A 17,296-nucleotide genomic window follows, 5' to 3' on the forward strand; every position below is an offset into this window, starting at 1 on the left:
GAATAATGGTCCCCAAAGACATCCAGGTCCTAGTCCCCAGAACCAGTGAATATTATATATATGACAAAAGGGACTTTCCAGATGTGGTTAAGGATCTTATTGTATAATATCTGGGTGAGCCCTAAATGTAATTACAAGTGTCCTTATAAGAGGGCAGATAGAGGGAGGTTTGACCTGAGATGGAGAAGGCAGTATGACAATGCAAGCAGAGATTGGAGTGATGTGCTTTGAAGATGGAGGAATGGGGCATAAGCCAAGGAATACGGGAGGCCACTAAAAGCTAAAAAAGGCAAGGAAGGAAATTCTCCCATCAGACCCTCTGGAAGGAAACAGTCCTGAGTATACCTTGACTTTCTTTAATTCATTGAAACTCATTTTGGTAAATCTGTGGTCGTTTAAAGCACTGAGTTTGTGATAATTTGTTACAACAGCAATAGGAAACTAATATATTCTACATCTTCAACATTTGACAGTGTCAGAATATTTTAAAACCATTCTAGATGGTGTGAAATGCATTGTGGTTTTTAATATGCATTTTCCTGAAGATTGTTGATATTAAACACCTCCTAATGTGCTTGTTGTCCATTCCTGTATCCTCTTTCATGCAATATCTGTTATCTGTCCTTTGCCTATTTTTTTAAAAAATGGAGTTCACTTTTTTCTTTGACTTGCAGTTCTTTATATATTCTATATGGTAACCCTTTATCTCAAGTATTTATAGCAAATATTTTTTTCTCTAGTCTGTGACTTACTTGTTCTTTAATGGTGTCTTTTGGTAAGCAGGCATTTTAAATTTTGATGAGGTTTGTGTTACTTATATTTCTTTTGTGGTTAGTGCTTTTTATGTCTTAAGGACATAAAAGTATTTTGTGTTTTCCTCTAAGAGTTAAGATTTTGCTTTCCTATTGAGGATGGTATAAGATAGTGCTTGAGGCTTACTATTTTCCATATTTTTGAAAAGCTGTTGAAAAAATGTTGAAAATAGATTGACTTGGCGCCTTGGTAGAAAATGAGTTGACTGTGTATATGTATGGGTCTATTTCTGGACGCTCTTCTATTTCACTATCTTTATTTTTCTTATGCCCACTCTATACTCTTGATTACTAAGCCTTTTTAGTGAGTCTTGAAATAAGGTGGTATAAGTCCTCAAAAATCATTTTTCTTTTTTCAAGATTGATTTTATTATTCTAGATCTCTTTTGTTTCCATAGGAATTTTAGCATCAGCATATCAGTTTCTTTTTTTAAAATCCTGCTAGAATTTCAACAGGGATTACATTTATATATCAAACTGGGAAGGATGGACATTTAAATAATATTGAGTCTTCCAGTCTATGAACATGGTCTCTCTTCATTTCAGTCTTCTTTCATTTACCTTAGCAAAATTTTGCAGTTCTTAGTATAGAGGTCTTGAGTATCTTTCTTTAGATTGACCTATAGGTTTTTTTGTTGTTGTTGCAGTTATAACTGGTATTTCTTTAAATTTCATTTTCCATTTGTTCTTTGCTTGTATGTAGAGATACACTTAATTTTATATGTTGACCTTCTATCATGAAACCTTGCTAAATTCACTTCCTAATTTTACTAGTGTTTTTGTAGGTTCTGTGCAGTTTCCAATGGAGACAGTCATATCACCAGAGAATATACTTCTTTCTTTCCAATCTTTATGCCTTTTATTTCTTTCTTGCCTTATTGTGCTGGCTGGAACATTCAGTGCATTGTTGAATAGAAGTGGTGGCAGTGGACATCCTTGTCTTATCCTCAGTTATAAGGGAAAGGGACTTAATGTTTCATCATTAGATATGTTGCTAGCTTTAGGTTTTTCATAGATGTCATTTTCCAGAATGAAGAACTTCTTCCCCTTTTCTATTTCTAGTTCTCTGAGGGTTTTTAATCATGGATAGATATTAAATTAACATTGTCAAATGCCTTTTTTTTTTCCTGCATCAGTTAAGAGAATCATAAGGATTTTTCTCCTGTATACTGTAAATGAGGTACTTGATTTTTTTTTTTTTTTTTTTTAACTGTTAAACCAGTTTTGCTCCTTGGGATAAACCCCACTTGGTGATGATGTATTACTTTTTCTGTATATGTTACTGGGTGTGATTTGCTAACATTTTGTTAAGGATTTTTCCTTCTAGTAGTAACAGACCTTTGCTTTGTATTAGTGCAGAATCTTGGGCCAAAGACATTTTCTTGCTCCTGGCCCATTGTCATATTGATAACTTTGCTTTCTATTCATTCCTTAGCATCAGGGTATGTTTGTCTGCCACTGGTGGTGGCAGTGTTTCCTGCATTCCTCTAGGGGTAGACTATGGTTATGTTACATGGTGAAAGGCTTGTTTGTATGTGGGAGGAGGGCAAATAGGTTCTGCTCCCCCCACCCTCCCAAATAGTACACAGCTTTTGCTTTACTCTTCCCTTTCAGGCAGGGAAACTTTCCTTGGTCCCTGGGTGTGGGAGGCTTTCCTGCATCTCTCCTCCTGGTTGAAGGCTTTTGCTTCATGTTAGGTGCCACTTAAAGGGGAAGAGCTCTCTCCCTTCTCTTGCCCCATGCCATTCTTTTTCAAGAGAACTCAGTTGAGAGTCTTTGAAAAGAACTTGTGAATGAGTGCAGATTCCCCTTTCATCTGGGTTTTCACTGCCATCCTAGCTGACACTCAGCCATTATCTTTATTTTTATCTTTAATATTCAGCAGATTGACTACTGTATGTTTCCTTTCCATCTGTGGGTTGATATCTGCCATCATTTTTGAAATGTTTTTGGCCTTTATCTCTTCTTAAGCTTTTTCTGCCCCATTCTCTCTTTCATCTCCTTCTGGGACCCCAATTGCACTCCACTTAAACCCCAATTGACATTTGATCTTGGATGTTCTGGGATTTTTTTCACACTTTTTTTTTTTTTTTTTTCCTCTTCATGTTTCAATCTGGGCATTTAAATTTGGCCTGTCTTCAGATTCACAGCTTATTTCTGTCTGTTTTTAAATCCATCTTAAGAAATCTTTAATTTCTGATATTGTATTTTTCATTTTTAACGTTTCCCTGTGATCTTTTTTTAATAGCTTCAATGTCTGTGATTAAATTTTCCATTTCATTATTCATGTTGTCTATCTCTTCCATCAGTTTTCATCATAGTTATTTTAAAGTATGTCTGATAATCCCATAATCTAGGCCCTCTCTGATCTGATTATATTAATACTTTCATCTTTTGACTTTGGTTTGCTACTCTCTCTGTCTTGTAATTTTTGATTGAATGCTGAATGTTTGTGTAAAATCAGTACAGGTTGAAGTATATATTATCTACTTCCCCCAAATGGCCCATCATTTCTTGTGGGGCTGAGTCAACAAGATGTGTGCATAGTCAGCTAGTTCTGGGCTTATTTATTTGCAACTTTATTTTGATTAGTTCAAGTGTTTTGAGAGTAGGATTAAGACTTTACTTTCTGTAAGATTTGTTGTCTTAGTGTAATTTCAGTTATCTCTTTACACTTTGTATCTGAGCCATCAGCTTTCTGAACCGTTGGTGATTTCTCTGCTTTACAGCTTAGCTGCTGGTTTTCTCGTCATTCTGGAGTTCTTTTTGCTCTCTAGTCTTACCCCAGGCTTTTGTGCCTAGTGAGATCTCTCTGTATGAGTAATACCTTCCAGTGCTTTCTCTCAGCAGTCTTTTCCTACCCCAACCTTGGTAGTTCAATTTACAGAGTATCTGCTTGGAAGTTTCTGTCTCAGCTCTCTTGTCCCACCTCAGCCCTTGGCAGCTGAATGTCTGGAGTCTCTTGGATTGATTTCTCTCGCATCTCACCACGCCCCTGCTCCCCAGGGCATTTGAGAAAGACCCTGAGCTTCTTAGGGTATCTCTTAGCTTTCCTGCCCTGTCTTCCAACTTTTGCCATATTTTGGGCAACTCTTGGTGAAGACCTGTGGGATTGAGTGGTTGAGTGGTTCAGACTTGCTTTGTGGAATCCTTGGAATTCTAACATGTCTTGTCAGCCTACATGTTATTGTTAAAATGTACTAGAATTTAGGCTGATTTCTCCTTACCTTCCCTGTGGTGGGATTATTCCTCCTTAGCCACTCCACCAGGAAAGAGACCATCTGTGGGCCCCTCTTCTATCAAGACTCAACACTTTCTGGAATTTAGTTTCACTTAGGTTACTTGGCATCTTAAACTTTCTGATGGGTTCAGAAAAACCATGATTTTATAGCTTTTCTGTCTTGTTTTGATTGTTAGGGTGAAAGTAATGGTCTGTTGTGACTTTGTACCTCCTGACTAGAAGTGGAACTCCTTCATGGAATACTTTCTGATGTATAATCTGGCAAATACCTGATAAAGTTTGTTATTTCACTTCACCCTAGTTGATTTTCTACGGCATTTCTCAGAGCTAGGTTTCGAAATGTTTTCCATTCTTCTCAAATCTGAACTCTCCAGTTCCGTCCTCAAGTGGTAAATTATCTTATCTCTTACTTTGAGATTAAAGCCATTGACATTAAATTTTAATTGGGCTGGTGGAGAGTGTGGGAAGAATTTGTAGTAGGTGCTTAGAAAAGTAGGCAAATGAAAAACTAACATAATTAGCTCTGGGGAAAGGAAAGAGTTGTACAAAAAGGGAAACATGATTATGCAGTAGTTAACTACTAATCTCATCAGGTACAAAACTACCTGGGAGATAATTATTTTTAAGGTTGGAGGAAAGCAAGTGGTTGTGGTGTAAATCCTCATTTTCTGTAGAAAAATCGATAGGTATATCTAAACTTGCTGTTTCAAGGGATACCATTACTGAGGTATAAATAGCAAGAATAAAAGTTAAAAGATTCTCTTGGTGTGAGAAGAGGAGCTGTATTTGACTTTATTCACTATGCATGTTGTTACTTAGATATAAATGAAAACATTTTTTTAAAGAGGCTTAATTAAAAGTCTTCTCAAGGTGTGGTAAAAGTGAACTAAATCTTTTTTTCACAGACTCTCTTTACCTTTATTTCTTTATTTTTATATTTTTTAACTTTTTTTTTCTTTGGCTGCTTTGGATCTTTGTTGCTGCGCACAGGCTTTCTCTAGTGTGGCAAGCGGGGGCTACTCTTCGTTGCGGTATGGGCTTCTCATTACGGTGGCTTCTCTTGTTGCGGAGCACGGGCTCTCGGTGCGCAAGCTTCAGTAGTTGTGGTGCACGGGTTTAGTTGCTCCACGGCATGTGGGATCTTCCTGGACCAGGGCTTGAACCCGTGTCCCCTGCATTTGCAGGCGGACTCTTAACCACTGCACCACTGGGGGAGTCCCTATGTCTTTATTCTTCTTGTTTACTTCACACTTCATGCCTTTTCCCTTGTTATAACTTTGCATTTTACTTTATGATACTTGGTTATGAAAGTTTAAAACTTTGGGGATATTGAGGTTGTAAATTAAAAAAATATTTTTGTTACGTGTTTTGAGAATAGATTGAAATTCTAAAAAGTGAGGAAAACGTTCTTTTGGTGAAGATATTTTATTGATACTGTTAAAAGTTATAAATCAAGTAGTATGGGTAGTGATAAACTTGTCCAGTGTTGATAAAGATAAAAGATTTTACTTGCAAAATTATTATATTTGTCCACTTATAACACTGTCTGGTTTTTAGAAGGATTTGTTTCCACAGTTCATTTAAATTAGTAAAGTCATTTTCAGGGGTGAAAAAGATAACTTCTGAATGTCTGTTGTGAAAGAAATAATTTGAATTTCTGTTGCATTCTGTAATTTGCTTTTGATACTATGTTGAAACTAGTAGTTGATTGTAAAGTTAGTCTCTAAATTATCCTTTCCATATCTTTTCTAGGTTAGATTAAGGAGGATATTTTCTTAGAGTGGATCGCTGCCTTTGGTAAGAACATGTCGTCCATCTTGCCATTCACTCCACCAGTTGTGAAGAGACTGCTGGGATGGAAAAAATCAGCTGGTGGATCTGGAGGAGCAGGTGGTGGAGAGCAGAATGGACAGGAAGAAAAGTGGTGTGAGAAAGCAGTTAAAAGTTTGGTGAAGAAGCTAAAGAAAACAGGACGATTAGATGAGCTTGAGAAAGCCATCACCACTCAAAATTGTAATACTAAATGTGTTACCATACCAAGGTAAGTGTTGTTAGATCAGAAATTTGATGGCCATACTGTTGAAAATTGCTTAAAGGAATCTGAAGGGAAGTTATTGAAATTTTGTTACTTTCAAGTGACCTGTCAATAGTGATTATTAAAATATGACAGCTATTTTTAACCTGTCATATTTTGTTTGACTCGTTAAGACTTGTTTATTTTACAAAGCATTTTCTTGAACAGTGAGAAGGTTTAATCAAGCAAAATAAAATACTTAGATTGTATTTTTATTTTCACTGTCTTCATTTACCTTCGTTGCCTAAATGCTTCATTGTATGTTATCCTAATTTCTGTGATTGAATGACATTTGAATAAAGATTCAAAGATTTTTCTATCACTAGTACACTAGTGCAGTAGTGACTGACAGTTTTCTCCTCCCTTGGTCAAAACTTCAGTAAGAAGTTAAGAGAGGCTGCTAACATTGTGATGAATTTTATATAGTTTTTGCTTGAGTTGCAGCATTACTTCTAACAAAGAACAGTATGTGAGACAGCTTCCTAGGTGTCATAGGTGGTCAGAACCTGTCTTGAAGACCTTCCTCTTGTATTAGAAGTACCTATTACTTAAGAGGTTGAAGTTTTATTAGTGTAAATTTAATCATTTACAGATCAGTACCACTGTCAGAAATACTGTTTTTTAAAATAAAGTAGCAAGTGGTTTTTAAGCGTTTTAATGTGTACTACTGTAGTTGTGCACGTTACAGGGTTTGCGGGAGTGTCAGTTTCTAGCATTTTCTAAAAATGATTGTTTTCAGTGTTATACACATAGGCTAGCATATGGCACGTAAAACCATTCTACTTGACACGTTTCTAATGAGTATTGGGAAATACACTCTGGATGCTTGTTGATAATAGATCCTAATAACACCAGCCTGTCTGCTTGCAAATACTAACAGTAGAATGTTTCCTCCCTTCTTTGGTAGGTTAATTATCCATTTCTTTTACCTCACTTGTTTCATGTATTTCTTAAATAAGAGTCACTTTTCCTGGTTTATTCCTTCATTTTAGAAGTGTTTATGAATGCCTGCTGTGTACAAGGCACTGGTTTTAGGCACATGGGATAGATACAGTATGAACAAAACTCAAAGTTCCTGCCCTCCTCAGGGATAGATGTACACAGTAAACAAGTAGACAAATTAATCTAATTTGAGATAGTAATGAGTACAAAGAAAACAACGACTGAGGGGTAAAACTGCTTTGGATTGGATTTTGACACTTAAGCTGAGCTTTGAGAAGTAGCAGCTAGATGAGGGGGGAGGTGTTCTAGGCAGAGGAAGGAGTCAGTGTAAAGATGCCAAGTCAGGACATAGCTTATTGTATTGGAGGACTTACTGTATCGCAGTAGAGATGGAGTGATACAAAATGAGCACAAAACTTGGAAAGGGTCAGATCATAGAGGGCATCGTAGGGCAGTTTGAATTTTAGTGTCAATGTAATAGAAAGCAAATAAAGAGTTTTAAGTGGATTTTCAGATTTTAATCCATTTTTAAAGAATTTTTTACATTTATATTTTTACAGAGATCATTCTGGCTGCCGGACACACGTGGTTGGGGCTGGGGGTGGGTAGTGGTGTAGTGGTGTGTGTGTGCACGTGTGTGTGTAGTAGACTGGTATGGTATAGTGGTCTGCAAGCGGGGAAATCAGGATGCTATTGAAGCAGTCCAAAATAGAGATGCCAGAGGTTGGGCTGGCATGGAGGCTGTGCTGCCACCAGAAGTGGATGGATTTGGTTGGAAGTTGAACTAACATGACTTGCTAATGAATTGGTTAAGAATAAGTCAAGTTTTTAGTGTTCATTTTTCATTGTATAATGCCTGGTATTTCAGTTCAGTAAACATTTAGAAACATACAGTCTTTGCTCTTGAGTTGCTTACTTCTAGTAAGGGAGGTAAACTTTAAAAAAATAAGAAAGATAATTTCATAATGTGCAGGAGATGTTCTGAAAGATGTATGCTTAGGGAGCTGTGTCCAAAGTGGGGACCCTTCCCTCGTCTGCGGCTTGTGGAAAGTTTCCTCCTGGAGAAAGATTGGTGCCTGAGTTGGGTGGAGGTAAAGGAGGAATTTAGTCAGGAGAAGCTCCATTCATCCAGAGTGGCCCTGGGGTGTTGAGAGGACTGATGATGGGGGTCCTGGGAGTGTCAGGTGGGAGGTGGGATATGGCAGGACTCAGAGGCTGTGTGGTAGTGAGGAAGCACCACATCCTGTACGCTGGGGGGTTCACACTGAACCTGAGTGTGATTGGGTGATGGGGGAGTTGTCAAAGAGTCTTAGGTAAAGAAGTGAGGAAAATGGTTGTGAGACTGTCAAGAGTGGAGGCAGGGAGACCAGTTGGTATGTTGTCTCCTCATCCAAGGGAGCTAGCTGTGTGATCCAGGAAGACAGGGGCCCATGCTTTTGCACGGCTTCATCTAGCGCTCCGGTGCCGGTGCAGTGAGGTTGTTGGCAGAACGGAACAGAGGAGAGTCATGCAGTCCTGTCTCTTAAGGAGATACAGTAGGAAGCAGCGTCATGATTGAAATGTATAGACCTTCTATTTAAACTGTTGGAAGTCCCTTTAATCAAATTTCTTTTCCTTATTTTCCAGTCTTCATTTTACAGTCTAGTTTTTAGAGATTTCTTTTTTTCATATTCTAGGGCTTTTTCATCATTTAAAGATTTTTTTCCCCGCAGTTTTACCTGAGTAATGAAAGTGAAGTGGTGCTTGGCCAGTATCTTGTTTTTCACTGTTTAAAAGTTCCTTGAAGCTTAGAAACTTACGTGTCTAATTTGGTGGTCTTTTTTTTTTTTTTTAATATTTCAAGAAATGTAGATTTGTTAATATTGGCTGTTTATCAAAAAACTTAAGTTTCTTGCACTATATTCTGGAGCCGTATATTTTATAAAGTTTGTTTTTAATAATAGAACAGTTATATTGTGTCAGATTATTAGTCATCTCTTAACTACTAAATGTATTTAAACATACAGTCAACTCTTAATTATAGAGACTGTAAAAGGTGGGGCATGGGTGTGGAAAGGGTCCATTATGGAGGAATCTAAACCATAGCTTAAGCAAAATTATTTAAAATGTAATACATGGTGGATTTACTGTAAGCTTATTAACTTAAAATTGCAAATAAGTTGTCAGTAAAATACCTTAAGGTATTGATGTATTCATCATGTATTAATGAACATGAAACATAAATAACTTAATTTTTTAAAATGACAAATGTTTTCTGTTAAAAAAAAAAAAAAACCTGTTTCATTGACTCTTCTTAACAGTTTCCTTTCCTCCAACCCCCATCTTCTAATGTTAGAGTGGGACTAAATTGCGGATAGAAACATAGTCCTGACTTTATATCCCTCTCATCCCCCTCACATAAAATTAACTCTGCCTTCATTGCTTTGTCTCTGAAGGGATAGAAGCTACTACCCATATGTGTCACTGCTTCCTTCCTACTGTTTTATGTGGTGACACAAAGTGATTCATGGGTAGATCTTAACCTATTAAGCTACAATGAGCTGAATAGTATAAAGTTTCATGAAGCTTTTCCATCTCAATTTTTTGAGACTAACAAATGGAGGACAACTCAGTCATAAAATCAGAATGGCAATTGATATTTAGCTAATGAATCAGAAGAAGAAAAGGTGACTTTCAGTGCATTTAATCTGCAGTAAAGCAAAATCCAGACAGTGGGGATGGAGAGCTTGTAAAGTTTAAAACAAGCGACTGTGAGGTCTCAAATGCCAATTTGATAATATCCATTGTACATAAATGTGTAGGAATGAAGAATTTATTTTCATAAACATAAATTATAAGGGCTTTCGTAAGGTGGTACTTTGACCATATAATTACATTTTGATCTTTCATCTTAAGGAAATAATCAGGAATATGGTCCAAGATTTCTGGTGTTCATTTCAGCATTGTTTATAATAGCAAAGAATTAGAGAAACCCAATCCTAACCCACAGTTTCCTTAACTCTAATAATAAAGGAAACTTACCAACTCATTTTATACCAGAATTGAAAATGAATAGTAAAAGTAAAGTTTATATCAATCTTACTCATAAAAACAAATGCAAAAATTATAAATGAAAAAGCTTGAATTATAAAAACAAAACCACAAAATCATGACTAGGTAAGGTTTATTGCAGGAATGCTAGTATGATTCAGCTACAGGAAATCCATTAATATAAGATACTCTGGGGCTTCCCTGGTGGCGCAGTGGTTGAGAATCCGCCTGCCGATGCAGGAGACACGGGTTCGTGCCCTGGTCCGGGAAGATCCCACATGCCGCGGAGCAGCTAAGCCCGTGAGCCATGGCCGCTAGGCCTGCGCGTCCGGAGCCTGTGCTCCGCAACGGGAGAGGCCACAACAGTGAGAGGCCCGCATACCGCAAAAAAAAAAAAAAAAAAAAAAAAAAAATATAAGATACTCTGTATTCATATTTATGAACACTCTGATCTTGGTAGATCTAGAAGGAGCTTTCTATAAAGTTCAGTATTCATGTTAACAAATTAGAAATAGGAATTTTCTTAACTTGATAAAGCAATACTTCCAAAAATGTTAACACTTAATCTTGAAACTTTAGAGAGAAATACATCAGATTGTTAATAGTGATTATTTATGGATTACCTAAAAAAAGAAATGTCATGTAATTTTTCCCTCATATTTATCTATGAAAGTATGTTTTACTTTTGCAGTCAGCATAATTAAATGTTTTTTTTATGGTTTGTTTTACGTTATTATTCTTAAAATAATTAAAAAAAAATTTTTTTTTGGCTGCGTTGGGTCTTTGTTGCTGCGCGTGGGCTTTCTCTAGTTGTGGCGAGCTGGGGCTACTCTTAGTCGCGGTGTGTGGGCTTCTCATTGCGTTGGCTTCTCTTGTTGCGGAGCACAGGCTCTAGGCGTGCAGGCTTCAGTAGTTGTGGTTCATGGGCTTAGTTGCTCCACGGCATGTGGGATCTTCCCGGACCAGGGCTCGAACCTGTGTCCCTTGAGTTGGCAGACAGATTCTTAACCACTGCGCCAGCAGGGAAGCCCAGTTAAATGTTTAAAAAGAACTTTCGGGCAATACTTAGACTATTCTTGGCTTCGCTTTTTTTACCCTTTAAATTAAGTCAATTTTTCTGTTAAAGGGTAATTATATTTTCATTTTCTTAATATTCTAATAAATGTATTTATATCTTTTCCTTCAAAAAGTATGTTCCTTAAAACAAAGTAGTATGTGTACATGATTCCAAATTCAAACACAGATTATACAGCGGAAAATGTGTCCCTCCCACTCCTGTTGTCACCCGTCTCCTCACCCAGTCCAGTTGTATTACTTGTATTGACTTGTCTTGAACAGATCAAGAGGCTCATCTTGGAAAGTCAGAGTGACCCAAGCCAAACAGCCAGAGAAATTCCTGCAACAGGAACTAACTACAGGGAAGAGGCTGTATTTGGGCTTCTGACCTTATAAGGCTGTTCCCTCTTCCCCTAAAACCCCCTCTTCTTGATGTTCCAGAACCTACAGGGCCCTTAAAAGTAACGGCTAGAGAGTCCTGGAAGAGGTGAAATTAGCAAAATTGAATGAGAGAATAAAATTTTGATTTAGATCAGGGTAGTAAAATTGTAATTTCTGCAGAGAGGTTTATTGTGTGTTTTATATATGTATATAATCTATTTGGGTGTGACTAGAACAGCCATGGGCTCTTTTTGAAATTTTACACAGAAAGGAGGAAAACAGTTTGACAGGAGCTTGCTTGAGGGTAATGATACGGGAAGACTCAATGAATCCAGCTTTTTTTTTTTTTTTTTTTTTTTTCGAATCCAGCTTTTTAAATAAGCTGTCTGTATTCTCCTTTTGAAAACTTGGGAATCCAAATTTAGTGGTGCTGGGGACAGGGAGACTATATGGGGAGAATGGAGGAACATTACATACATCTGCATGAAGTATGTAGCATTTTAACAGAACTTTTTTTCTAAACAGAAACTATCTGACCATATACCTGTTAAATTATCCAATGATGCTTTATTTCCAAAGAGACAATTTTATTACAACTAGAGTTTTCTTCTATTACCATCACATTTTTTTCCCTTGAACTGTTAGTTTAATGTCTGTTCTCAAAATCCAACATTACTTTAGCTTTACTTTTGGGTTATTATGGGAAGTACTGTGAAATGGTTGTCTTGAGACTCTTATGAAACTATGATCATGAATAGTGCTTAAATTAGAACTAAAGTGTATAAGATTTTTGATTAACTCAAGCATCCCAGACATTTTTCTTTTATGAACTTTGCTTATCTTTATGGCTTTTTAACTTATGTAAGAAGAGGATATAGTTTTTCCCTAACTTGGTTTACTCCATGTTTGCTAGGCCAGTGGGGGAGAGGAGGTTAAAGGGAAGCTGTATTTGTGTTAAGGATGCTGTAAAAGTTCAGAGTCAGATACTGAACAAAAATTTATAATGAAAAGTAATTTAAGTAACTTAAAATAAATAATTTTTCCCCATAGTTATTATGTGATGGCTTATATAATTTGCATTAACTGTATAAAACATTTTAACTTCTTCATGTGAAAGCACATTGTCAACTTCAAAGTGCTATACAAATGTGAGTTAATTTTTATTTTGTAGGATGCTAATATTAAAATTGTCAGATTAAAAAGACTTTCCTTTATAAAGCAGAAACTAACACACCATTGTAAAGCAATTAGATGCTTTACATCCAATAAAGCAATTTAACATCCAATAAAGATGTTAAAAACAAACACCTTTCTTTACAACCAACTGCAACATCATAAAAATGTGTGATTAATAAGTTGAGATTTTACAGAACTCTGTTCTGTAGTGCGATCCTTGTTTTATGTTTTATGCATTTAATTTAAGAGATTGGAATGACCATGTACTTATATTTTCTCTTAGGATTTCTTTTGTCTTTTAGGATACTATTTAATTGTTAAAAACAGAGAATATATATTAAAATAAATCTAGAAAATCAATCAGCTATATTATTAAAATAAATGTTCCTGAGTCTATTTTGGTGTGTGTGGTTTTTTTTTTTTTTTTTTCTTCTTAAGTAAAAGTTTCTGTTTTTTTGGCAGGACTTGAAATATTTTGAGCTACTATTTTTAGAATTGATATTTAAATCTTTTCAATGATAGAGACTATTTTATTTGTGTGGGAGATATTTTGTTATTTTTCAAAGGCAGTAGAAACATCTAGCAAGATCTCAAAGTAGTGTTTTCAACATAACTTTAAAGGGAAAAGTAAAAAATTTTTTCAGTCATCACTTGGTCCTTTCTTCTGCTTCTAAAAAGAGCTGTTCCAAACCAAAGAAGAAGAGTATCAGTTTAATCTTATTGGAGTCTATGGAAATTTTATTGTCTCCCCTATTTTAATTTGGGAGTGGCTCTACTAATTTCCTTGTCCAAAGAGTTTTTTTCCTGAGAAATTATAACTCTTACAGTGGAATCTCTAGTTTTTATAATTAAGCACATTCTGTAATGCTTTACTTATCAGAGATGCTATACCGAAGTTATTGTTTTAATTTTGTCTTGCTATGTTTTTATTTTTAGTAAACTATAAAGGAGCAGAATAGTGTTGGTAATTAAGAATGCAGCCTGCCTCTCTCCCCGCCACTTGCTAGCTGTATGACCTTAGACATGTCACTTTATCTCTGTGCTTCCATTATCTCATTTGTCAAATGGGGTAACTGCCTAAATTGTGGGTTGTTGGAAGATTACGTAATTCAATATGTGTAAGGACTTAGTGCTAAGCTTGATATATAGTAAGTGCTTAATCAGTGTGAACTATATGTGGGGTGGATCCCTCCCCAAGTTTGATTTTGATGTGAGACTGATGAAGCCAAACATGAACTGAAAGGGCATGAAAAAGATTATTGCTCATATGATGAGGCTTTCTGGGGAAAGCAGGGCAGGCTCCCAAACTAGTCCAAAAATTACTTGAGAAAGGAGTGACAGGAGACATGGGGCTGGGGTGATAATTCCTGTACTCCTGTGTGTGCCCAGACTTGCCTGGTTTAAAATTCTCACCAGCCCCAAGGGCTTCCATATCAGCTTGCTCAGATTTGAGGCAGAGGGGATGAGGACATGATGGGACTCAAAACTCTTAACAGTCGTATATCAAGAATGGAGTCAGATTCCTCATTAAACTCAGTAAGGATAACTGAAAAGTAAACCACACCTAGGTGCATCATAGTCAAACCCATGAAAGAGAAAGTCTTGAAAGCAGCCATGAGCAGTGACATGTTACATACCGGGGAACGATGATGACAGGTGACCCTTTGCAGACGTGAGAGGGTCAGAAGGTTATAAAATGGTATCTCTTGAGGAGCCATAACCATAAATGTGTATCTACTTAATAAAAAAAGCTTCAGAATACATGAGTAAAACTGGATAGAATTAATGGGTCAAAATGACAAATTTGTGGTAATAGTTGGAGAGTTCAATTAGACCAAAAAAGTAAGTAAAGGTATAGAAGATCTAAATCTAAAATCAGTATAATAACAGTCTTTTCAAGTGCTCTTGGTAACATCACCAGGAAAGACTATTTGCAGGGCACAAGTCTCAATAAATTTTAAAAGATTGAAATCAACAGAGTATGTTCTCTGCCAACAGTAGAACAAAATTAGAAATTAATACCAGCAAGACATATTAAAAATGGAAATTATCATAATTCTTTGACCCATGGGTCATTTAGAAGAGAACCATGAGCAAAATTAGAATATATAGCAAACTAAATGATAATCAAGTTATACCATATCAAATAAGTGGGATGCAGCTAAAACAGTGCTTAAAGGGAAATCTATAGCTTTAAATAATTATACTAGAAAAGTTATCTAAGACGTCACCAAGGGAACTAGGAAAAAAGGTCAAAGAAAATGGAAAGTAAGTATAAGGAAGAAATAATAAAAATAAGAGCAGAAAATCAATGATTAGAAAAGAGACAACAGAGATGATAAATCCAAAAGTTGATTATTTAGAAAGATCAATAAACTCCTATAATGCTGATGGAGAAAAAAAAGAGAGCACCCGTAACCATAAATTAGCTATGTATGAAATGAAAGAGATATTATCATGCTAGATCCTACAGACATCAGAAGCATACTATGGATATATTTTAAACAACTTTATGTCAGTAATTTGTAATAGTCAAATTTCTTTAAAAACATGTTATCCTGGCTGGTGCAAGAGGGGAAGTGGAAGATTTGGATAGCCCTATAATCAATTAAAGAAATTGAATTCATAATCAAAATCTTTCCCACAAAAAAACTCCAGGTCCAGTTGGTTTTACTGGTAAATTCAAGCATTTGAGCAAGAAACAACATCAATGTCATAGAAACTCAGAAAAACAGAGTTATTTTATGAGGTCAATATAACCCTGATAGCAAAACCTGATAAAGATGGCACCAAAAGGAGAAAATTTAGAGATTAATACTTGTCATGAACATAGGTTTAAAAAATTGTTAACAAAACGTACACTCCAGCAATATACAAAGAGCACATCATGACTGGGTGAGATTTAGCTCAACAATGCAAGGTTAGTTTATAATATTCAAAAATTAATCAGTGTAGTGCACAGCACTAACAAAGGAGAAAAACAATGTTGATCACTTTACTTGGTCAGAAGCATTTAACAAAAATTCATCCATTCATGACAAACACTCCCAGCTAATGAGAAATGTAAAGATGTTTCCTCAGTCTGATAAAGGACATTTAAGAAAAACTGACGGCTTAAGAATATACTTACAAAATAATACGTTTTCCCTAAGATCAGAAGTAGGACAAGGATGTCCATTCTTTTTTTTTTTTTTTTTTTTTTTTGCGGTATGCGGGCCTCTCACTGTTGTGGCCTCTCGCATTGTGGAGCACAGACTCTGGATGCGCAGGCTCAGCAGCCATGGCTCATGGGCCCAGCCGCTCCGCAGCATGTGGGATCTTCCCAGACTGGGGCATGAACCCACATCCCCTGCATTGGCAGGCGTACTCTCAACCACTGTGCCACTAGGGAAGCCCAAGGATGTCCATTCTTGTCTTCTTCAATTCATTATTTTAGTAGAGGACCTAGCCAGTGCAGTGAGGCAGGAAAATGAAATATAAGAGGCATAAAGATCTGTAAGAATGGGTCAAAACTCTTGCTTTTTGTAGATGATATGATTATGTAAGAAACCTTAAGGAATCTACAAAAACAGTCACTAAAGCAAACATAAATTTAGCAAGGCTTTATTTTACAAGATCAATTGTATTTTCATAAATATTCATAAATATTAACAGCAGACAAATGGAGGTAATATTAAGAAAACAATTCTATGAATAGTAGCACCAATAAAATTAAAATACCTAGGAATACTTTTTTTTTTTTTTTTTTTTTTGCTGTACGCGGGCCTCTCACTGTTGTGGCCTCTCCCGTTGCGGAGCACAGGCTCCGGACGCGCAGGCTCAGCGGCCATGGCTCGCGGGGGCCCAGCTGCTCCGCGGAATGGGGGCTCTTCCCGGACCGGGGCACGAACCCGTGTCCCCTGCATCGGCAGGCGGACTCTCAACCACTGTGCCACCAGGGAAGCCCGGAATACATTTTTTTAAAGACATAAGATCTGTATACTGAAATTTCAAAACCTTAATGAGAAAAATTAAAGAAGTCTAAACAAATGGGGAGAGAATTTTTTCTCATATAGCCAGATATGATTTTATCAGACATAGACTCCCTCAGATAACAATTATAAACTCTGCAGAAAATAAATAAGGCACTAGAGAATGAACAAACAAAATAGACATTTTGAAGGAGATTTGACCCTTGGAAGAAGCAAGTGACATGAGGTGAATTTTCTGTTCTTATAGCTTTTATCCATGAAGAATGTGCAGGGTAGCTACAATTTCAATATGAAACCCTCCTTTTCTGTCCTGAAGAACCAGAGATCAGAGTTTAGGACAACCACAGTTGCTGAAGAGTGAGAGGAGAATTCTGGCATGGAGAGAGCCACAGAAGGGGAGCCCCAGATTTTCCTTAAAAACTGCTGAAATCACTAGGCTGGTGAAAAACTAATTGGAATTGTTCAAAGACAGAGTTTGAGTGTGAACAAGTTAATTGCCTGCCAAAACAAGAACAGTTAACACTTAGAGGAATATAACAGAATCTAGCATCTCCATCATGTAATGTTCACAGTGTCCAGCATACAGACTTTAAGTTAGTCAACGCATGAAGAG

General features: G+C 36.5%; 1 protein-coding gene across 6 annotated transcripts in view; it reads left to right on the plus strand.

The window, feature by feature from the left end:
* The window catches only part of SMAD2 (SMAD family member 2), a 94,027-nt gene that overhangs the window by 22,218 nt on the left and 54,513 nt on the right, over positions 1 to 17,296 (plus strand). For all 6 annotated transcript variants that reach the window (XM_059039706.2, XM_067014400.1, XM_059039703.2 and 3 more), the window contains one exon: positions 5,806 to 6,094. In XM_059039706.2, coding sequence (XP_058895689.1) covers positions 5,859 to 6,094 — 236 coding nt within the window. In that variant the 5' untranslated portion in view covers positions 5,806 to 5,858. The remainder of the gene's footprint in view (positions 1 to 5,805; positions 6,095 to 17,296) is intronic.

This window comes from Kogia breviceps, chromosome 15 (genome assembly GCF_026419965.1).
Source record: "Kogia breviceps isolate mKogBre1 chromosome 15, mKogBre1 haplotype 1, whole genome shotgun sequence".
NCBI classification, from domain to species: Eukaryota; Metazoa; Chordata; class Mammalia; order Artiodactyla; family Physeteridae; genus Kogia; species Kogia breviceps.